Source organism: Passer domesticus, chromosome 6 (assembly GCF_036417665.1).
Source record: "Passer domesticus isolate bPasDom1 chromosome 6, bPasDom1.hap1, whole genome shotgun sequence".
NCBI lineage: Eukaryota > Metazoa > Chordata > Aves > Passeriformes > Passeridae > Passer > Passer domesticus.
In genome coordinates this window covers 34,540,625-34,563,973 of record NC_087479.1, presented here as the reverse complement: position 1 = coordinate 34,563,973, position 23,349 = coordinate 34,540,625, and the positions used below count along the sequence as shown (strand labels likewise).

Here is a 23,349-nt window from a genome sequence, read left to right as displayed (position 1 = left end):
GAATCAGGGAAGATCAGGCAGTTTAGTATTCTCTGGTGCAATTTTAACTCTGTGGAAGGCCTGGGGAAAATACTATGTGATTAAATAATAGATGCTTAGAGGTGGTGACCTAGTGGAGGGAAAAAAATCACCACTGCTTTTTAATAATTAGTATATCAGATTAACTAGTATAGTAGGTGAAGAGATTCAACTGATACACACGATTCTGATTTTGATAAAACTTACTACATTATCTTCCCTGTAAGAATTGTATTTCAGAGAAGTAGGGCAAATATATGTTTCTTACCTTTTTAGTTCTCAAAAGGATTTAAAAGGTAGTATAAAATGTAGTTACCACATGCTTGCCAAATTAAAAGGCATCTTTGGAGGTAAGGTAGGTCCTATGGAAATAATGTGGGCTGTATTATCGTGAAAAAACAGAAGTGTCATTGCAAGATGGAGGAACTTGTCAAAAGTAGAGTAAAGTCATGAAACAGGATTCTTCCTGTGTACTCAGTCCTCAGCTGGAGTTACTTTTTAGCTCTGTGGTGCCATTCTGCCACGGTGCCATGTGGAGGTGATGAAGAGGAACTGTGAAGTCTAGAGGAAAGCAACATAAAAGGTAAAGCTGACATTCTGCCTTTAAGGAATGCTTGAAGGAATTGACTTAGTTTATTGTAGACAAGTCTGCAAAGTTCTGTACATTGTACATTGAGAGTGGTGATTGCCTTTCATCACTTGGGAAAGTCCCCCCAAGACAGATGATGGTGTGTTAGGAAAATACTGCTGTTTTTTGGCAAAGCTCTCTGATATGTAACTAGGGGTTTTAAGGTGAGCTTGAACAACCAGATGGCAGCAATGGCATGGATTGTCTTAGTTCTGCTTCAGGGCTGGAGCCAGGACTTCAGCATCTCAGGCCAGACCTGTGGTTATACTTTTGGCCATCCCCAGTGTTTTTGCAAGATTTTCCATAGGTCACAGCAGGAATTTTTAAGACTGGTTTCTTTGACTTTGTACTGCCTAATTTCATTCTGTTCCTGTTGTGACAGAGCTCTTTCCTCCAGACACAATATTATATAGAGAAATATTCTATTATATTTCTTTCCAGGGTTTCATGTCTCCCTGCCTTAAAATTATTCTCCCTTGTGAATACTTCAGAATGTTTCTGACTTGCTGCCCAAAGGCTTCCCAGGGAGTAAGAAAAAGGAAAATTCATGCAATTGTCAGTTATCCAGCTGTCTACGGAGCTCTGAAGGCACCTCTTAAGCTGAACAGAATTGTGCTAAAAGATCAATCACAGCAAAAATGACAGTGAATCTAGGCAAAGAATCAGAAGGAGCTCACTTCTGCAATCCTTTCAATTCTGCTGAATTTGTTAATAATACTGAAACCAAAGGTTTCTGTTAGATTATTACATTCTGTACATAATTTTCTTCTCTCTAGACTGATGCAGGACTATTCTTCAGTACTGCTGAACTTTTCATCAGTACCATGTTTGCTTTATTGGCAGGAAAACAATCAAATGGCTTTAATTTCTTGCCTTTTTATACTGCGTATTTGAATGAAAAATCCCTGTGCCAAAATCGCTAAGGCTGCAAGGTCAAAGAGATTCTGATTCAAAGAAAATGGGTGTCTCATCATCCACCCCCCAAAATATATCTGTATAAGATTTCTTACTTTTTAGTGTAAATGATTCTGATAGTTTTTTATTTGTTCATTTGGTCTTGGGGCTGCTAGAATATTTCAGTGGAGAAGGAATTTTCATGATTGGTCTTTAAACCTCATACTGACACTAGTTTTCAGAGTAAGATGTGTAAATCACAGTTTTCAGTCATACTTTCTCAGTAGCTGAAAAAAGTGTCTTTGTGAGCAGCAACAAAACTGTAGGGGCTGGGACTTAAACTTGCAGGAGACGTTGAGTTGTGAATTTTTCTGTAACTTTATAAAATTTGCAGATACAGTATCTCTGTGTGGCATGAACAGTAAGCATGCTGGAGACAGTGATGTAACTTGGTATGGAATGTCTCAGCAGCTTGCATGTGATCAAGTGAGTAGTCCCAAAGCATTTCTGAAGATGGTACCATCTGTAGATGTTGGGATGAGCTCCAGGAACCTTACAGGTGTATCTGAAATTTGCTGTTGCAGTAGAGGGCTGTGCCACCTCTGTGGTAACTTAAACATCTTTGTCACCTATATTGACATCTCTGTTTGCTGTTTTGATTACAGGAACTCTTTCCTGATCACATAAAGTTTAACTTACAAGTCTTCAGCATTCATGGCTCTATTATAAAAGGACAGCTTCAGTTTCTGCTGCTTTATATTCCACAACCAACTCTACCTGAGCAAAAGGGATGTGTCTGTCAATGTCATATTGCTGCAGTGATGCTTCTGTAAGATCCTGAGAGAGCAAGGCTCCTTGGCTTCCTGCTGGTGCATCCAGCATCACACCTTCCTTATGGGACACTCAACATGTAAGGTCACCTCTCTGGTACACTTGGAATATTTGAAGTCTGCTGGAAGTTAATTTTTTTCCAACAGGTTTAAATGATGGCTCTGTATCATTAAGGAAACAAATTTGGATTTAAAAATTGCAAAGTAGTAACAAATGTAAAAGACATGTTAAAACCCCCCCTATTCTTTCATATGCTCACAGCACTTCCCAAGACTTGCCTTTGTGGTTGTGTCTCCACCTGATTCGAGGCAAGGATTTTTCAAACTCTCCAAGCTGCAAAATGAATGTATAGGTGCAGTTCCAGTTCTGTCAGTATGTTACAAGGAAAAAAATTATGTTCTGAGTATCTGAAGTGACATTCTAGCAGAAGGAAAATATAATCTATGATTCATTTGATGATTTTTATTGCACACCTAAAATAAGTATATCACACTGTGTGTATAGTAATGCAGATTTTCAGATTTGCACTATGTTACAACATTCTCCATACCTATTGCTGTAGATTTTGACTTCCTTTTCCTGGGGTTATGTGGGGTTTTCCCCCTCATCCTGTAATGACTGCTTTTACAAGTACTTTGCTTCTCCTTCTGGATCTTGTCTTTGGTGTTTTACATGTCGTGTCTAGTATTGCCAAAGCGGGAGGTACAGGCAGCTTGGAGCAGTGAAAGATTTTACTGTGAATAAATATGATTCTAAAATCTATTTCCACCAGTGATTATTAGCACAGACTGTACTACATGTACGCTGCTGCCTTGGACAGTGCAAGCTTCCTTTGATAAACACTTTGTCAAGGGATGCCAAGAATGCATGTCAGGTACAGGACTAGGAAAAGGGTCAGATTAGATCAAGTCCCTAACAATGCTGCAGCAATGTGGTCAGTGCTTCTAGGCACTATTAGAGAAGGTCAGTGGCATCTCAGGCTCTTGTTAATGAGCCAGTTGTTTTGACAAACAAAAGCAGAACAACTTTTCCAGACATCAGGATGTGAAATTACATGTCCATGGATTGGTTTTGTTCACTGGTGTGAAGTCAGGGTCATCTGGGAGCAAGGACTGATGCCCAGAAATGTTTTGCAGATATATGAAATTATATTTTGCTGTCCTGTGAGTTACTTAAAGTCAAAGTTTGCAGGGTTAATGGGTTAAATTTTCATAGATTTCTTTAAATTCAACATTTCTGGTTAATTTAATAAAAAACTGCTCAATTTGGAGGCCTAGAGCGTGCTAAATACAAGGCACACTTTCCCCCACAGATTCTGGAGGATCTGCCTGCAAAAAGATTATATGAACACTGGAAATGCGGACAATTTTTCTTGGGAGTAATCATGATTCTGAGATCTTACTGTTGCTATCAGTGTCCATGAGTAGAAACTGTTATTACATTGTGTTCTGATATTGTTTAAAGGAGGGTTACTGCAATCAGTATTTTTCACTTTTAGATATGTCAGTGTTATTGCTAACATCTTTTACATTATTGCATTGTACAGTTCATAATACTGAGTTGCAGGACTTTTATTAATATCTATTACTTAATGTAACTTCACAATAAATTTTAACATGTGCAGAACAGTTGATTTAAATGTTAATATATTTGTGAGACATGAATAGGAATTAACACTCATCCATGAGAAGATAATTCTGACTTCTAGTATTTGTTGATAAATTGTGATTGCCTGTAAAAGTCACAAGTATTACATTTGCAGGTTCGAGGAGCAATAAATACAAAACTGATTTTAGAATTTAAAAGTTGTTGCTCTCAATCAGTGAATAGCAGAGTGTTGCTTTTATGCTTCAGTGACTGGTAATGTACATGTTGGGTCTCTAGGCCTATGATGAGACGTGTCTGACTTCGGCTGTGCTTCTGCTTTGCATCTCCTGTTCATCTGTGTGTGTTTGAATCCACAGTGTGGAGCTGTTCCAGACAAAACCAGCCCTGCAGCTGTTTGTGCTCGTGTGGAAGCCGGAGTGTTCAGGCTGAAGGGGCTTCTGTGAAGTCCAATTTTTGCAGGCTGAATTAGCTGACTTCCATCTTTCAGTTGACTGTCAGGTCTTAAAACTTCTGAGCTCTCCTTTTGAATCAATGCCTTTCATTTTTCATTTTCAATCTTTGAGAACAGTTTTCCAGATATATGTAACAAACAGGCACTCTTTAGTACTTCAGAGTTTCCCTCTTTCATTTCAAAACATAAAGGGTGCATTTGCATCGTTTAATGCTGTTAGAATGGACTAATCTGGCACTTGGGGGGTCTGGGGTTCTCTGTTGAGCCTCAGAAGAGAAGTCCAGACTTGCCTGTTTTCACAGGCAAGCGTGTGTTTAGTCCTGCCCCAGGTCTCCCACTTCTTCAAGGGATTGTGATGGTAAAAGTGTAAGATTCACATTTATTCTACAGAATGTTTAATCTTCATTCCTTGCCCAGGATTATCAATAGGGAAATAATACTTATTGTGGTTTCTTTTTATGTTCTTTCATGCCAGTTTCAGTTTATTGCAGTTTTGATCAGGGCCTAACACATCACAAGAATAGCAGCTTGCCACAAGATGTAAACACTTTCTTATTGTAGTTTAGCTTGGTGAGATTTGAACCTGTGAGTTGTGGAAATGATAATTTTAATAAGGAATCTAAATTTTGTTTTTTAGAAGCTTATGGAGAAAATGAAGGTGGTGTTCAGAAACTGCAGCTCAACCACCAGGACAGACTTGGATTTCAAACATCTGCAGCTGTAGAATGAAGTTCCTTTGCTGTCTTACCAGCCCAAGCAATGTGTGTAATGCAAAATGACAATGCTGTGGCTGAAAATGCCCTTTTTTGCTCATGTTCACATTGAGGAACATGTGGGTTTTTATCTCTTCTGCATTATTCTTAGATTGGTTTCTATTAGATGCATTTTCTTTGGTTTAAAACCTGTTATGAGTTGGACAACTCACACAAAATTGTGAATAATAAAATAAGAATAACAGAATAACAAAAGTTTTGTTTTCTCATAAGACATTGAATAGTAAGATCGAAAGGTTATGGACGGGACTTTTTTTTGGTTCTCTGCCCTGTAGCCATTCATATTTGCAATCTTTAAAATCATGGCTTTGAACATTTTCTTACTGAGCCAATTAACCTGATACCTTGGGCCAAGTTTAATATTCTGCACATGTTCTACATGCTGTGCAAACTACACTCTGCTTTATCAGTCAGTAACAATTGGCTCCAGTTTGTACCAGCAGCTGTGTCCTGAATGCCAGCATGGTATCCATGTGGTCATCTACTGCTGTGTTTCAGCCGTTTTTGAGTGCAGTTCAGCCTTTCTACAGTGTGAGATTCTAGCACGTGCATTAAGTCAGAGCATTTGCTTACTTGATGGACCTATGAATGAAATAACTCCTGATGGTGCATGGCTTTGGTTTCTGTGTTCCTTCAAAGGAGACCTCTGGTGTGAACTTAGTTATTTCCATTTTGTGTCGACAAGAAGTAAAGGTAGACCCTCTTTTTCTTCCACTGCGGGTGAGGAGAGGATTTAGTAAGTTTCTGAGAAGATGCTGCACTGTTTTTCTCTCTTCTCTGCAGTTTCAGTGTTAGAGCCAAATGCAGGAATGGCTGTGGAAAATAAACTTTTGAGAGTTAGAGCTGGCAGAGGGGGGCGCTTCAGGTTAAGATGACTTGCCTGGTATTTTCTGGGACTGGCAGTTTGCCCTGCTACTTTATTTAGGGAAAAGAAAAGAGACTTCCGTCTTCTGGACTGCCAAATTGCCATCTTTCACCAGCCTTGCACTGCACATCTGACAGTTCTTTATAAAGGAACCCCCAAAACTCTCTTTGCTGTGATCACTGCAAACTAAACTAAAATAATTCACTACTGCTCTAGTTTTGAATTTCTTGATGAATAGTTGGAGAGTTTGTAGCAGAAGTCTTGAAGAAGAGGTTAGAAAATTACCACGTTCCTTCTTTGTATACATATCATAACATTTTCTAGCACTGCATGGTTTGTGTTGGCAGCACTAAACATGGTGATTTGGTTAATTTAGGGATTTATGACTTTATAATTATCTTTCATGACTGCTACTGTAGTAGGAATGGCTTTCTCTAACAACAGGGATGCCTGTAACGTGGCATTTTGCTGGTACTGCCAGAGGAGCAGTTTCTTATAATTTGTTAACCTGATGAACTGAAGTTGGTTACTTTACATTATGCAGGAAACTAAAGGAGGGATCTGTTTTAAGTCCTAAATTCTGCTGTTATGAGTCCTCAATGACCACCCACCACAGCTGGTGACAAATACAAGTATTTCCCATCCTAAGATGTGGTTCAGGGGATCAGTCTCATGCCATCTATAACTGATTGCATAACATACTTTCCAATGGAGACATGAACAAATAGAATTTTTTAAAGAATGTTATTAAAGAGAATTTTATGTCATTTTTTTACATAAAATGTTTATTGAGGTTGCTGAGTGTATGTGACAGATGGTGCTCTTATGTCACATCCTATCTTTCATTTTGTTTTGGAACATGCAAGTCTTCCATGCATGCATAATTGCATTACAGCATTGTAGGGGGTTTTTTGTGTACTCACTGAAACATAAAGGAATAGTCCAAAGTGGGATCTTCCATGGGGGTTGTGCTAGCAGTGCTATTAAGCTGTTTGCTTTGGTGTTAAGTGCTGGCTAACTAGTATGGTTAATGACCTTTGCCTCCCTAAGTTAAACTTGAGGTGTAAAGGAAAAAATGGGAAGTGACTATAATTTCATCAATCTGCTGAGAGCATTCAAGTAACAAGGTAGATGATGCTCACTACATAATGTTTTTTTCTCTGCATTCTGAAGCAAATAAAATTAATAGTTCCCTCACAATAAAAGAATGCAGGTATATATGAACTTTGCAGCTTGAATATCCTTCAGATGCCAGTGCCTTGATATTTTATCATGTATATTAAGTATCTGTATGATTCTAAAACTGTAATGAAAAAAATTAATTTTTATTATCTGTGACATTACTTTTCTCTCTTCAGTTAACAGGAGAGTGAACTTGATCCTGAATTCATTAGAATGGTGCCAACCTAACTTATATTTATATTGCATCCTGAATAGCTTCCACTGTCTTTTTATGCCTGGACTAGTGGATGGAACATACTGGACTTCACTGTTGCTTTTGGGTTACATTGGGCAAATTTGTACGTTGTAATGCTTTTTTAGCTGAAGAGTGTTTTGCAAAGAATGTAGGGATTATCTTTGTTTCACAGTTTGGGCAATTAGAAAAGAATGTGAGACATAAACTATGCAAAGCCAACAAGCCAATAATGGTGCTGGAAATTGAGTCTTATTCTGCTTCTAATTATTTTGACTGGTGATTCTCGCTGGTTCACTGTTGTCTGTAAATACAGCCAACTGAAATTAAGGTAGTGAGGGCATCTTCCTTCTCAGTGCACCAGAAGAGAAAGGAAACAGTTAAAGCCAAGACTTAGAGTTTTACTCCATGCATCATGTCAGTCACCGAGTCCTTTGCTACCTTTAATAGTATTACAGTTGCATAAATTCATTTATACCTTCTTTTATTGGCTTTTGAACACAGTTTTCAAAAAGATAATTGACTGAATAGCTGTCCATAGCTGCTCTGGCTTGTGTAGATGAATGCAATTCATGCTCAGGGCTGTCAGCTGACTATATTGATATGCTGATGGTTGATTAAATAAGTGCTGAGTATGAATGATTCTGGTCTAGTTTTGCAGTAAAGTCAGACATCATTTTTGGTTCTTTAGTACATTGGTCATGTGGGCTTGTAAACATATTATTTATATTCTTCGTGTGTATCCTTTGCAAAACTATTTAATCTTAGTCCTAACCTTCCAGCATTATGCTGTGTAATTTTTCAGCAGCATTTGTACTTTCTTACAGCATCAATGTGCTTTGTCTCTGATGGTGCTTAACTGATGTTTCATAGTAAGATAAATCAGCCATTGCAGTACTGGAAATGTAAAGGCAACCATACTGGTAATGCCTGATAAGCTAAATGTGCCAACTTGTTACGGTGCTTCTGCTGTAGGAAGAGCAAAGATACATCACAAACCAAGTGGGTTTTCCCTCTTAGTAGTACCAAGGTGTTGTGAGTAAAACTGCAGCATCAGGCCAAAACCTGAATTCCAAAACAGGAGGTGAGAGGTGTGTGCATCAGCTTCTCTGCTGTGTGTAGCTGCCAATATAAAATGCACTGTGTTGTGGATGGGTGCTGTCAAACAAACGACAGGATGTGATGAGACAAAGTGAGTAGCATGTGACTTACTTCATACAACAACCTTGCAAAAACTTGATTTTTCGTAGTTGCACAGTACATTACAGAGTTTCCAAACTAAAGAATGTAATATTTCCTCTTTAGCTTACAGCATCGCTTTGTAAGCCAAAGTCTTGCAATTATTCATATTGCATCTCATAACAGGATTTATTCCATGCAAGTTTATTTTTGGGCAGATTAATTTTTAATTGATGTCGTATGTGATTGCTGCTTTCTGCCTGGTTTAATAACTGAACCATTTCTAGTGCTTTTGCCTTGCCATAGACATTCTTTGACAACATGCTAATACAAAAAAAAGGCAATAAGCTCTGGTTTGTAATAGCCTAAACGTGTCTATAGCATTTCAGATTTGTGTTTATTAGGACTTAAAGTTTATTAACACAGTGGCTGTAAATTAACATAATAGTTGTTAGGAATTAAAGGAGATCAGCTAATGAAAATTTATGCTGAGGCATCAACCATGTTAAAATTCAATTACAGTCTGATCCTTGAGATTTTTAGCATTATGTGTTACCATATCTTCATCTGACAAATCTTCTGATTTGATTGAATAAATCTTGAATAATGTCCAAGTTCTTTTTATCCATTTAGAACACTTTATTTCCTGCTTTGTTATTTTTTTCCTACCATAATACTGCCACAAGGAAGACTTTTCTTTCCTTTTTTTTTTTGTCCTACTGAGTATTTTGATGATTCAATATCTGCAAGATCATTAGTCCCTTGAAACATCTATGGCACAAGTATGATGCCATCCAGTTTTTGGTCATTCATATTTCTAGTTGCTGGACTTGATACCATATGATGATTTTCTGATTGGCTTTCTGACACTAGTGGTCTGTGGCCTAGCAACTGGGTGTTCATATTGCAAAATTGTTTTTATTATCTGCTGGATTTTAAGGCTTTTTGAAAGGGCCAGAAAGAGGCTCTGGAGCTTTTAACTCCTGGCTGTTGATGAAGGGTTTCTTCTTCTTTGGTTAGAGTCCATCAGTTCTGGGGTACCAGTCTGTACCTTAGCAGTGTTGAAGTGTGTGCGTGGAGAGAGTGTTCATGTGGTTCTGAGCAATTTTACCTGCTTGGTGGGAAGTAATGCAGTCCTGCAACTTTGAGAATGACTAAGTGTAGAAGGCAGGTTTTTGTTTCCAATTTCCAATTCTTTATGGCCACAGTGATATGAACTTCTACTTTCCAGAATGAACATGCACTGTGACTACCTGCACATATTATAACAATTCTTGGACACTGGCCATTGCTGCAAACCTAATATGTAGTAAGAATTCAGCCAGCAGTGTGTAGAAAACAGCAGTTCAGCTACAGTGTGTACTTAAGGACTGTAACAGCAAAGGTGCATGATGAAGGAGGGTGGTGGTGGGTTTTGTTTGGATTTTTTTCCTATCTTGACTGAGGTCCTTAGAATTTCCTCATGCTTCCACCTTCCTTAGATGTGTGTCTCTAGATGTGAAGCCTTTTGGCCTCCTATGCATCTGCCTTAACAGAGAACAGCAGATGTGAGGTCAGAGCAGTAGCAAGGGACCTGACTCGTACACAAAGTAGCTAGATTTCTAAGCTAATTTTCAAGTCTCTTCTCTTTTTAAAGAATATTTGATCTTTGGATGGTCTATCCATTTCTAATGGTAAAAATACATACGCAGTTTTGTGATAGCACTCTCTCATAAGAAAGAATAATATAATGATTTCTTATGTGGATATGAAGTCCTTCCCTTTCTCCCTTTATTATTCTTAAGCTTCACAGGCATGGAGGAAATTGCAGGATAACTAAGGAGTAATAAAAGGATAGGTGTGCTGGATGTGATTTCTTAGCCTGGGTGATAATATGTTATTGAACTGTAGCTACAGTCATGGTCTGTTCAGAAGCTTAATTAGATCTGTTACCCACAGACATCAGAGTAAGTCAGCGTGGCACTGCTACTTCCCCACAGAGTTTGAAAATTTATGAGGATAAAACCTGTGGCAGTGAGGTAAAGGTTCCTTTGCTGCCATTATGTCAGGAAACCACATGGGGAGGGAAAAGGAGGGGTAAGAGGAGAGGAAGTCCCTGGAAAGTCTGAGTCATGTAGCAGCTGTCTTTGTAAGGGGGAGGAAATGTGTGAAATCCAGGCTCAAGAGAGTGGAAGAAGGCACCCATACTTATTTTCTAAAGTATTTTTTTCTTCAGCTCCTGGTGTTTCTGTTGGAAAATTGTGTAGTCCCTTGGTAGATGAATTGGGTCAGTATGCACAGTATTTTTTGTAGGTGTGCAAAATGTTCTTTTCTGTAACAGTCCTAAGACATCTGTTTTCATTCTGTTTTCAGCTCTATCTCATCGGAGGATCTTTTGGACTCCGTGAATTTGCTCAGATAAGATACGATGTTCACAAACTACATGGCAAGGTAGTTTAATTTATTTTCTTTGCTTTTCATTTCCTTATGCCAACATGCTGCTTTCTAAAGAATTGATAGGACAAGCAAACGTGGTGTAGGAGATTTGCCTTTCACTGCTTGGCCCTGAGCTACAGCTGGGTCTCACAGGCAGTAGGCAGAGCAGGTGACAATAAAGGGGCCGACATGATGATGAATCCTTTGCCATCCGTGAAAAAATCAACATAAATAATAGAAACATTTTGTTAATTTGGTTCATTCTAAGTGGCAATTCTGAATCCTGAGAAGGAAGTGCAGCATGTCAGAAGGAGGTTATTACAAGGCTACTGTATCCAATTTAGACTAAGAAAACTGATGTTTTAAAGGGTTTGGTTTTCAAACAATACTTGGCAGTGAGCATATAATGTTAGATGGTTTCCAGGGCTTGGCTCTGCATTGACTGAGACAAGCAGGTACCTTTGACAATGTGCTACATCCTGTTCTTTAAGCCTTGTGAATGAAACGGGAGCTAGTCTCTACCCATTGTGTCAGAATATCCTGAAGAATAAGAAGCCTTTTTAAAAATGAGCCTGAAACCTTCTTTCTGAGGGAAATAGCATGTTTACTAGTGCTATTTACCCCTCCAAGTTCAAAATTGCGTATGAAATGATCTGAAAGGAGTGTGTCAGTTTAGCAGTAATATTGGCTTGCTTTCCTTGGTTTGGTAATATGCAGGTTTGCTATTGCAATGCAGAGAGACTTTCTGGTCTCTCTGGTTTCTCAGAGCTGCTGACTTACAGGTTGCACAAAGCTGTTTTAAAGACTCTGTGCGACTTCATAGAAAAAAAAAGTCGTGCAGGACTCTGAATACTGAGGCTTTCAACTGTGGTGAAGTCTTTGAGATCCTCAGCTGTTGAGAGTCAGGAGGAAAAAAACCCCTTTGTTTTGTCTTAGACACTTGTGGACCATGTAAATGACGTTAATCATTCCTCATGGTTCTCTGTGTTGCATAGCTGGCTATGGCTTCCATGCAGCCTGTAGCCCACTCCTGCTCAGAGCTGTGTATGACAGAACCTGTAGATCAGGGAGAGTAATCTTACAAACCTTTTCTCTAGTGCTGTCTTCTAGCGCTAGAGAATAGTGCTTTTTTTTCTGTAATTTCTAGCCCTTTAGGATCAGTTGGAGCCTTTAAGTTTTTCTCCAACCAGATGGGGGATCACAATGGGGCAAGAATTTGCCTGTTGTGTTTCTGTTAGTTTTTGGGTCAGATTCATACTCAGTGTATTGCATTTGACCCCTATGATCTGCACTGTGACAACAACTCAGGGACAAACACTGTTAATAGTTGTGCTAGTTCAGGTCTATGTGACTGTTTCCCCTATAATCAAGGGAAGCATTACTGAATCAGTCAGTAGTACATGAAAGCTCTGAGTGGAAGCTACTTCAACCTGGAGTTCTTAAACTCTGAAAAGCTAAAAGAAGACTTCTGGTTTATGCTCTAGCCAGTATTACTTAAGTCTGCAGCATCTCTTTTGTGTTTTCTTTTTCTTTTCCTTATTCAGAAGTAGATGACATTGAAGTAAAGAACAGTGCAGTGTTGGCTCAGAACTAGCAACAGCAACTTTGGGCTTGTTTGTAGATGGACAAATCAAAGCAGTGTGTTTCATTAATTTCTGCTTCTATGTCCATAAAAACAGAGCTGAAAGCCATTCTAATTCACTAAATAAGACAGCCAATGAGACTTGAATGTATTTTAAAGGATAAAAAATCTAGTTTAAAATGTACATGGAACTCTGGAAAAGAACATTAATATGAGTAATTTAAAAGTGCTGTTAAAATCCTGATGCTTTTCTCTTATAAGAGTTCTAGTATTGTAAATCCTTATCAGAACTGGGACAGATGGACTAGTGCTCTTATTGGGGGGTTGGATGCAAAAATGCAATAAGCAATAAAAGAAATAAGATTTTTTTTTTTGTTACACCTTCTCCTTCAGCATAATAAAAATATTTAATCAAATAATAGTTTCAATACAAGGAGCTCAGAAGACTTTCACAGAATTTAAATGAATTAAGCTTCATGGTCCTACTGCCAGAAAAGGTAGGGTTATTATTTACATTTTACTGCTCAAAAAGCAGAGGTTGCACAAATCCTAAAGCAGGCTAGGATTCATAACACCCAAGTGCCTGTCTTTTTTGATTATTTTTTAAGGATATGCAGACTTGAGTCTGTCACCTTCTGTAAGCATGATTCCTGAATGTTTTCTTGCTAATTCAACTGCTAAAAAGACAAAAAATAAACTTTTGCGGTAAAATCCTTTTGTGGTAAATCTGTAATACATTTCAGATGTCAAACTATGATCCTTTGCCTTCAGAAGTACCCGTTCTTTTCCTTTCTCACTCTTAACATCACACTGTGCTTAGGGGGAAACCACATTAGTAAGCATCTTCTCAGTCAAGAGTGATATTCAAAGGCAGCACTGCAGTGGAACTGCTGCTGTGTAGTCTGTGTTTCAGTGACTGAGGGGTTGGCTTCCACTTTGGATTCTTGTGCCTTAATGAAAAAAGCTGCATTAGTAATAAAGACTATGTTACTGATGTCAAACTGACTTTTGAAGAACATTCCCTGACAAAGGTATTAAAATTCAAGAGAAGATGGTGGTTTGGACTTTGAGGGAGTATGATTTGGTTGTGATGCATTGGGCTGGGGTAGCGTTAGGTTGGGAGGGAGACAGAGCCTACAGCTGCAGGTGGAGTGGGCTGAGAAGGGGCTGCAAAAGGAGTGTGTCTTCTTGCTCATTTGGACAGTGTTTTGGGATCTTGGACTGCAGCTCAGTCAATGCAGAGGGTAGAGAGCCTAGAGCTGCAGCTGAAGAGGGCATATTAGTATCTAAGGAGCAGATAGTTCATCCATTTAGTTCATCTTTGAGTATCAGGAGCTCAGATATGGCCATCTCTTGCAAAAGCAAAAAACCATTTTGGCTACATTTTTATCTTCTCAGAATACCCAGATCAGTCATATTCCCTCAGCACAATGAATGCCCTGCCTTTAAAGGAAGCTTGCTGAGGCTCTTACTGATGTAATGCTTGTTTATGCTACTCAGAATCCTCCTGAAACTAATAGAGGATTTCTCCATTATCTGTTGTTGCCAAAATGTCCATTAATGGAGAAATCATTAGGTTAGGTAATTGTTCACTTTCTGGGAAGAATTTATGCAAATCAAAATTGGTTACAGAAACCAGGTATGCTTATGGGAAAACCATGTGGAATTAACAGAGAAGAAATTAGTAGGTTTGTACGGGCATTGTTCCAGATGCCTTTATTCATAAATGGAAGACTAAGCTCTTTCATTGTCTTTCTTCTTGTGTATGTAATTGGAGATGTTTATTTAATTTATATTTTTTTCACTGAAAATGTAATTTCTATTAAATATACAGAAAATGTTTTTTCAACTATATAACAATCAATTATTTTTATATGCTGTGCATCCATTGTTGTCATTCCAGGTGTTGTATAGACTTGATTCAGATTTAATTTTGGATATAAGAATCGTGGAACATGGGTTGTGGTCTGTACTGCTGGCTAATAGCTGCTGTAGAGAATTGAAGGGAAGTGATATATTAACTACCTGGAAAAGTTTATGCTTTTCTCCCATGAGCAAACCTTTTAGAGAGTTTTTAAGCTCTAAATTGACTCTGTTGAAGAAGTATTATTGCAAGGCAGGTTTTCAGACTTTTGGCATAGGATAGGACTGAATGAGTTCCTCCAGGGTAAAGTGCAGCAGAAGCACATCTAAGAAAGCTGGAATCTCTATGCCATTTTGTTAGGAAACAAAACATCAATTACCCTTTGAAGTCTGCAAATGTTTCCTGCTGTGGGTTATGTACAATAGTGTTGCTTACTTATCTCTTTACAAGCTAGGAAGATCCTGTTCACTTTTTCTTTGTCCTGGGGAAAGTGAGTGCACCCCAAAAGTAGAATGCTAAGAAATAATACTAATGTTTTCTGTCTTAGTGAGGTAGAAGGTGGAGGCAGTAAAGAGTCAAAATGATAGAATTTCAATTTCTCCTCTATGAGTTTTACCCTCAAATTGATTGTTGTGCATTTAAATGTGTATGACTGTTGCATTGTGCTCCAGGAGTTAAAATCCAGATGAAAATTAAGGTTCCTGACCTGTTCTTTCACCATTCTCTATAAGCAATAAGCCTGTAAACCCAGGAAGTGTTTAAAAGAATGGTGGTGGTGCATGGACGCATACTCAGCAAGCACACTAGGAGTGTAAAGCCTGCTTTATGCAGATTGAGGATTGCCTTTAACATTTCTTAGCTAGTGTTTTTGACCAGTTGAGTGGCATGTAGCTACCCATGATGTATGGCATATTGACACCTGTAGAGTGTTATTGTTGCCATTGTGAATCTTCATTTACTGTATATTTGCTTTGTCTTAAGGTATTAGTTCAAGAAATTATGTAACTGTGAGGATCTCAGCTTTCATTTTACAATCCTGAACTTGAATTGAGAAAAAAGAGCCATGTGTGTGTCGAGGCTGGCCATCCAAGTGTGAGGACACGAGGCTTGACTCCATTTTTCTCAGAAGGCTGATTTATTATGTTATATATGATATTAAAATACTACATTAATAATGTACTAAATGAACAGAGAGAGGAGAAGGATCAGAAGGCTACCAAGACCTAGAATAGAATGCATAACAAAATCCTGTGACTGCTCACAGCCTTGGCACAGGTGGCTGTGATTGGTCACTAATTGAAAACAATCCACATGGACCAATGGAAGATGCACCTGTGGCTTTCCACAGCAGCAGATAATTATTGTTTACATTTCTTTCCTGAGGCTCTCAGCTCTCAGGACGGGAAAAATCCTAGCAGAGGATTTTTCATAAAATATCATGGCTACATGTGTGTCGAAGATTATTCTGGAAATCTTGCTGTCCTTTGAAAAATGAAAGAGAAAAGCAAGTTAACATGAGCACTTATGGCACTCTGACTTTTCTAGTTTACAGCAGTTCTCATAGTGGGGTTTGATAGTGATGGAAGCACGTTGACTGGTTGGTTATACTCAGGATTACAGGTTTAGAATATTGCTAATTGGTCCCTAGTGCTGTTCTTTAACATTGTGTCTTTAATCTCATGAGTGGTGTCAGGAGACCCACAGCAGCCTATGATTTAAATAACACCCACTGCTCTCACTGGAAATTTTATATCCATCTTGTTCAGCTTCTCTCTTTAGCTGCCTCCTGCCCCACAGAGCTCTTCTCTGCCTGTCTCACTTACTTAGTCTGTAGAATATAGGTAATTAATGCTGCTCCACTTTACACAAGAAATAGGAAAGTTAATTAATTCAAATATAAGGAATTATTTAAATTCACATGAGTATTAAAAAATATTCTCAGGCGAGATCCATTACTTTAAGTGTTCTGGGTCAGGGTAAAATAACTAGGAAGAAATAGGAGCAGAGAGCTGGCAGGTTTCCATGAGACTTTATGTCAAGCAAGAACACATCAGACATTTGCCTCAGAAAAGTGTAGGAAATCAGTCCAGCATTTTCTTGTTGTTATAAGTGTATAGTTAAGAGGTGGTATCTCCTATTAGAATGCTTTTGTGTTGCTGTCAAAACATTGCTCTGTTCACACATGTACTGCAATGAGTTTCACACTGTTGAGTCCAGTGGTTGCAACTGCAGCAGCACAGTGTTTAAATGAAGTTCAGCATCCACCTAAAAAGGGAATACATCTGCTGGTGACTGGACAAGGCTGTGTCTTGTTGTTGGCTGGCACATTCCTATTGCTGTCCTTATGTAAACTGCCTCAGGTATGTCTATGGGAGTTGCACATATGGGCATGTCCTGGAGTAGCGCGGTAGAAACTGTCTCTTGGTTATTGCTTCCATTTTACTTGCCTATAAAGTCCATCTGGACAGGATTTCTGTGCCCCAGGAAAAGTTTGGTTTGTTTCTTTAGTTTGTTTGTTTCAAAAAAATAAGCATTACAGAATAAAATGTAATTTCAATGTTTAGTGTAATGTTAGTATGGTTTATGAATAATGTCGTGTTTCTATATGTTGCATCATTTTTTCTTTTAAATAATATATTTCATATGAGGTGAAAATTCTGAAACAAAATCACTTAAACCTCTGAATGTGCCTATAGTGTTTAAAATTGCACAATACGTACGATTTATTTTTACTTAGATTTGTGGAATGCCAGTGGATGGTTTCCATCATGACACATACTGCAAGCTACTAGATGAATCTGGTTTACTGCAAGCTGACTTGTTTATCTTATTTGAGGACCTGCTTCTGTGTTAAAGCCCAGTATTTGCTCTATTTGAAAAACTACCAAAGATGCTAAGAATTTAACTGAAATAGGTAGCAAGATAAAAAGGTGTGTTTTTAATTTTCTTCCACAAACTTTTCTATTGACTGAAAACTGCAAGATATATTTACTGCAATTCTTAGTGGATAAACATCTGTGTTTGAAATCCTGTTACACTGTGGTGTTCCCCAAGATCCTCAGTCTGACCAAAACTTGATGGACTTCACCATTTCAAGGAGTAATGCGGATAGGACAAGCCACTGTGATTGGACTGGACTGGCAAAGTCCACAGTGTTCTAATAACAATTAGTGGACTTTACTGCTACCAGATTGTCCCGTGCATTCAATTACCTTGTGTGTTCTGCAGGCTTTCTGCTTTATTTTATTCCAAATGGATTTAGATGGATTAAGACTCATCCTCTAAGCTTCCTGGTGTGCAAACACCCCATACCAATGCTAAGGTCAATTTAAATTACCACTGTTAATACTGAAAAGACTCTGAATGGGTTTTTTGTATTATTAAAGACAGGGAAGTGAAATTTCAGTATCTACTCAGCTAAATCTGAATGTATGTTTGTGGTGCTATGTCAGGGTTTCATCTTGCTCATTTTTGCATTGCCTTAAGTGAAATGCCTAGTTTGAAATTGCTATCTAGGTAGTCCTGAAAGGAGGTTTGAGAGGAAATGCCCCAACATGGGTTTCATTCAGTCTTAAAGTAGATACTTGAGAAATATGTTGTAATCTTTTTGATGGATTGAAAAACAGATATTTAACTTGAGATTTTTTTATTACCCTATTGCAGTGAGACAATTATCTTCCTTAGTGTATGAATATGGATATACTTTATTTGTGAACAGTGAACAACAGGTGACATAAACCTCTACCTAACTTCAAGGTGCAGACAATTTATGGTTTTGTGTATATCTTCGAGTGGAACTTAGTTTCTCAGGAAATGCCCTTCTACAGCTGACTGGAGGAAGAGCCTAAGTAGAGACTTTATGCTTCAAGTCAAAAGTACAGATGAATAAAATTTGCTGAGATGAAGCCTGCCCTAGATTGTCTTTTGCTGGAGCTTCATTAGCAAACTAGCAGATGTCTTGAAGGTAGAGGAACTCTTATTTAATCTGTAGTTTGTGCCTGAGGCATTCCTGTATTCTGGAGAATCTGATTCCACAGGAGTTTGTCTTTAAAACATCCTGCTTGATTTAAGTTTAAAATCAGAATATCTTCATTTGGTGTTTGGTGGAATATTTTGGATGGAAAAAGTATCCTTTCTAAACCTGTCAGGCAAGGAATGTGGAATCATTTTAGCATCTGTCACTGAACTTGGCAGAATAATCAAGTCTTCTCATCTAGCATTTTAGCATTTATTTATTTATAACTACATCTTCCTGTGTTTAATTGGTTTCAGTAAGCTAATTACACAAGTGCAGCATGGCAAGGAATTGATGTTGGTGATTATTGTTTTCTTCTTTTTCTTAGGCAGGTCAGGTTGGCCTGGGTCTCAAGTCTAATGATAAACTGGCTAATTTCCTTGTATAAGTAGATTTAGTTGATTTTCAAAGACTAAATGCATTATTGAGCTTGGCCCTAGGTCATCTAAAACTTAAGAAAATAATACACTGAAATGTTTGGTGCTGTAGAGAGTGTGAGAGGCATACATTTAGGATAACATTATTTGCTTATAGGTGGGGGAAAAGTCTTTGTCAATCAGTTACCTTTATATCATGAAGCATATTTTACTAAATTACAGCAGACCTTGCTTTCAGGCATGGCCTGCTTAGTGGGAGGGTTTGAAATTGTATATTTAGAAAGGTAGATTGGCTCCTTGTTGATGGCTAAACAGGTATCCTTACAGTGACTTTGTTTCTATTTGCAGGCAGAATTTGGAACTTGTTATGTTTTTTGAGCATGGTTCAGAACTATCCAAGGTACTAATTTCAGTCCTGCGTGTGGCACAAAATGAAAGGGGTAGCAAGAGCTCTTCCAGTTCAGTCCAGAAGGATTGTATGGAAATGAGCTCTTTATCCATGTTATTCTTGAAGATTTTGAGGTTCAGCTGCTAGTGTTTGATTCAGATTTTTGCATTGATTTCAGCAAAAGCTAATCCATTTTACCTGAGCTCAGATGACTTCTCTACATTGTCTGTGAAGAGCTGTCTGCTGAATTTGCTATGATACCAGACAGAGATGTATGTTTCATTTCTTCAGACATCCTTTCAGTTTAGTATATAAACCACCATTTTTCTGTAAAAGGCAAAAACCAGAGTCAGCTCTGGGATTCAGTAAGATTTTTGTTGCCACATTCTGAGGCTGACACTGTGTGTATACTTTTGAATGGTTTCCAGTGATTGGATCTGGCTAGACCAGGTGCTTATTGTCACCAAAGACAGCTTACAGCCCTGTAGGATGACTTGGAGTTAAGATATTATCTCACATTATTGAGCCTCTCTGTAATGAAATGCAACATACACTGCAAGTACTAAGAGTTGTTTGTTTTAAACAGAAGCATTTTTTCAATTTTTTACTTGATGGTTCTGTTGTCAAATTTAGATTCAGATGAAGAGAAGGTTATTAACTGGAGAAACTCATTCTGATGCCATTGCAAGTGGAAGCAATTTCAATACATAAAATGTTGATAGTTTTTAGATATTTACATTTTATATACTACCAAGAATTCTGTTTGGTTTATTTAAATCCTGTCACTTTGCCAAAATTAATTACTGGCATTTTTGCGTTGCAGTTGAAGTGATTACAAGTGTGTAACTTAGCTTCAGGCAGTTTTTAGCCAAAACATAATTTAATATCCAGCTGTTTTTCCCAGTGTCTCCCTCAAGCATCAGAAAACATTTCGCTTTCCAGACTCATCTAAGGAAGCCAGTAGCCATGATGTCAGCAGATCCCAGTACCTGGGATCTTCTGGAGCTCTAGATCACTACAGTTTTTACAAAGAAAATGTTGAAAACCTTTTGGCCAGGCATGTGTCCATTTTAAGTGCAATTTCTTATAAATGGAACTTCCTTTTCTTCTCCTTTGAGTTTTGAGGCTTGCAGCCAAATGATGCTGTTGCAAACTTGAGCAATCTAAACAATCAGAGCCCAAACTCAATTACAGAGTGCATGTAGGAATTCCTTTTTGGATACTGCTTAGAGAAGAGGGATGGCTTGTCTTATTAATATCTAAAATGTATGAATTAAAATATTTTGCATTCATAATTCCCATTGATTTTAGTAGATATTTGATACTAAATCTGATTTGATCAGATTTGATAAAGTTCTATGTTAAGCCCTTAAAAGGAAAACCCTTTGCTATTCATATTTTGAACTTAATTACACCAGATTTTATCGTTATAACTTTCTCTAAACTTCCCATCAGAATGTCTGATCCTCTGACAGGTAAACATGTTATTTATTAAAAATAGTGGCAAAATATCTTTCAAAAGAAAATAGTGTGTGATGTACAAGTGTGTTGCAAAGACTAGTTATTTAAAGTATAATGATTTGGGAAATTAAAAGCTTTTTGTAAGTACAAAGTATTAGAATATGATTTTTTTTCTTACTATAAAACTTCACTAGATGTCAGTGTGGAAAGTATTTTCCCTTAAATGCAATGGGAACTGTAGAATAAGAAGTGTTAATTTCTTCAGCACATGCAGATTTTAAGATGACAGTTATTAGAATTTGGTGGTCTTTTATTTGTAGAAATGCATTTTCAGAGCACTGAAAACAATTTTGATGAGTTCACACTGAATCCTAAAAATTGTTTCTGTTCAAAAAGACATAAAAAGTAAAATTTGTTTCATTACTCAGTAAATTTCTGTAAAAAACCAGATATGTACTGTAAATGCAAATGATGTTTTAAAACATAATTCAAACTATTTTTAGGGTTAAAAAAAGCAGACTTTTTGGTTTTGTTTTATATTCTTGTTTATTTTCAGTGAGAAAAAAATGTTGATGTATATTTTCTTGCTGTTGGTTTCTGGGAACTGGAGTTGTTCATATGGGGGTAGCAAGCATATTTTCACATAGTTCAAGATAGGGCTTAGGCACTAACTTACACAGAGAAGAAAAAAAAATGCATTTATATTTATAGATGTTTAACTCTGATTAGGGAAAGCATCCCTAATCTCTTAGTGTGCTTGTGCATTTTTTTAACTGTGTTGTGTTTTATATCATGTTTGAAGGATCAGACTATCTCTGTTCCTACATGAGAACGTTGATTCTTTGGAGTTCTTTGGGAACTGGGGTTTTTTTACCATTTTTGGTGTTATTTTATTGAAGCGTCAGTGCTTTTATTGATGGTTTAGTCTCCTATGAGATAGACTTTTCCCTTTAAATTAATTCCTTTGTGTTTCTGAGCTGACACACCAAGTGAAAAATCGTGCTTTGGATATTGTACGGTGCCTCTGGCGAAGTGAGCTGCTGCCAGGAGCAGTTTCCAGGTGAGCCTAATTGAGCAGCAGTGAGCCCCTGGACACAGGTGTTCCTGCTGGGGGACAGAACTAACGAGGACACCCTCTCCAGTCCTCTCCTGTCTGATAGTACAGCACTGAAAAGATTCAGAGGGGATGAGCACACACTGCTTCCGTGCTGCTTCAGCTGCCAATTCGCGATTTCTCTCTTGAAGTTACTTGCTTTGAACAGAAACTTAAGTGACCTTTGTGTTTTTCAACCTCAACAAAAAGGTTGATTCTGTGCAAAGTTAGGATATGACTAAGGAAGCCATAAAGGAAAACAAACCCCTATAAATTATATTTACACTAGTTTTCCAGCTTGAACTTGCATAGTAGGTATATAACCATTAAAAAGGAATCTTCAAAAAATATGACCTAAAAAGATTGACTCTGCTGGAGTTGCATCCAGAGTTGCATTTTGGATTGTTTCCAGCTGTTAAGTATACTCTATTTAAAGGCAAAAGGGTGGGGTTTTTTTCCTAAATACTGGCATCACAAATTTACACCTTTTTTTTATACCAAAAGGAACATTTTTTGTACTGAATCTTGCTGTGAAATTAAATTTATGCTAGCATACTCAGAGCCAAGGTTTACAGCACAAATTTGGTATAAATCATATAAATAAATGTGCAACTGAAAATCAAACTGGATGTGAAAGCATACCAAAATTAGTTAAATTATGAGTACTTCCTGCTCAGAACTGAAAATTCTAGAGTCCCTGTTAGTTTTATTGACCTTATATGGGAGAAGTCTAGATATACTTAAATGTTTGTGGAAGCATGGGATAGTTTGGCCCTCATATTAACCTTTAATTACATTTTCCATTACATTATTACATAAAAAGTCTGGTCCAGAGTTTGGGATTGTAGGTCTTCTTTTGATCAATCTGGAAGCAAGTACAGGGTTTGGATTTTGAGAGATCACTGGTGCACCGTGTACTGTAAATCTGGGAGCTGCTGCTGTAACAACAATTTATATTGCTCCTTTGGAAATGTCTGCATCGATTTCTGTCAGAGGCTGGATGGAATGGGTTTTTTTTTTGTTTAGCTGTCTGTATTCTGTGCAGATCATAGGAAAAAGTCAAAGGACACAAAGCTAGGGGTTACATCTAGTTTCAGCTGTCTCCCCACTGTTTGTAAGTATTCCCATCCAGTCAATATTCTTGGATGGTATCCTGTGCAGTATAGAATCACAGAGTCATGGAGTTGTTTGGGTTGGAAGGGACCTTAAAGATCACCTAGTTTCAGCCCCTTGCCATGGGCAGGGGCACCTTCCTCTAGACCAGATTGCTCAAAGCTCCATCCAACCTGGCTTCAAGCAATTACAGGGATGGGGCATCCACAGCTTCTCTGGCAAGCTGTTCCAGTGCCTCAGCACCTGGACAGGGAAAAAGGTGGCCTTATGCAAGTGGTTTTTGTGTATTAAATATTTAAGTAATGTAATTGAAGGATTGTTGTGAATGAAGTTGCACAAAAATGGAATGTTTTGCCTTGCCCTTCTCTGTTACCTAAGAC

The 23,349-nt window shown here is 37.8% G+C and overlaps 1 protein-coding gene across 7 annotated transcripts in view; it reads left to right on the top strand.

Moving 5' to 3' along the window:
* LOC135303095 (cytochrome c oxidase assembly protein COX16 homolog, mitochondrial) overlaps positions 1-23,349 on the top strand; it is a 45,788-nt gene that overhangs the window by 2,089 nt on the left and 20,350 nt on the right. For 2 of the 7 annotated variants that reach the window (XM_064424399.1, XM_064424395.1), the window contains exons 2-4: positions 2,206-2,450; positions 5,068-5,191; positions 11,014-11,091. In XM_064424399.1, coding sequence (XP_064280469.1) covers positions 5,156-5,191; positions 11,014-11,091 — 114 coding nt within the window. In that variant the 5' untranslated portion in view covers positions 2,206-2,450; positions 5,068-5,155. Of the gene's footprint in view, positions 1-513; positions 602-2,205; positions 2,451-5,067; positions 5,192-11,013; positions 11,092-17,259; positions 17,453-23,349 lie in introns of those variants that run through there. The other 5 variants (XM_064424394.1, XM_064424393.1, XM_064424396.1 and 2 more) reach the window with 4 other exon arrangements.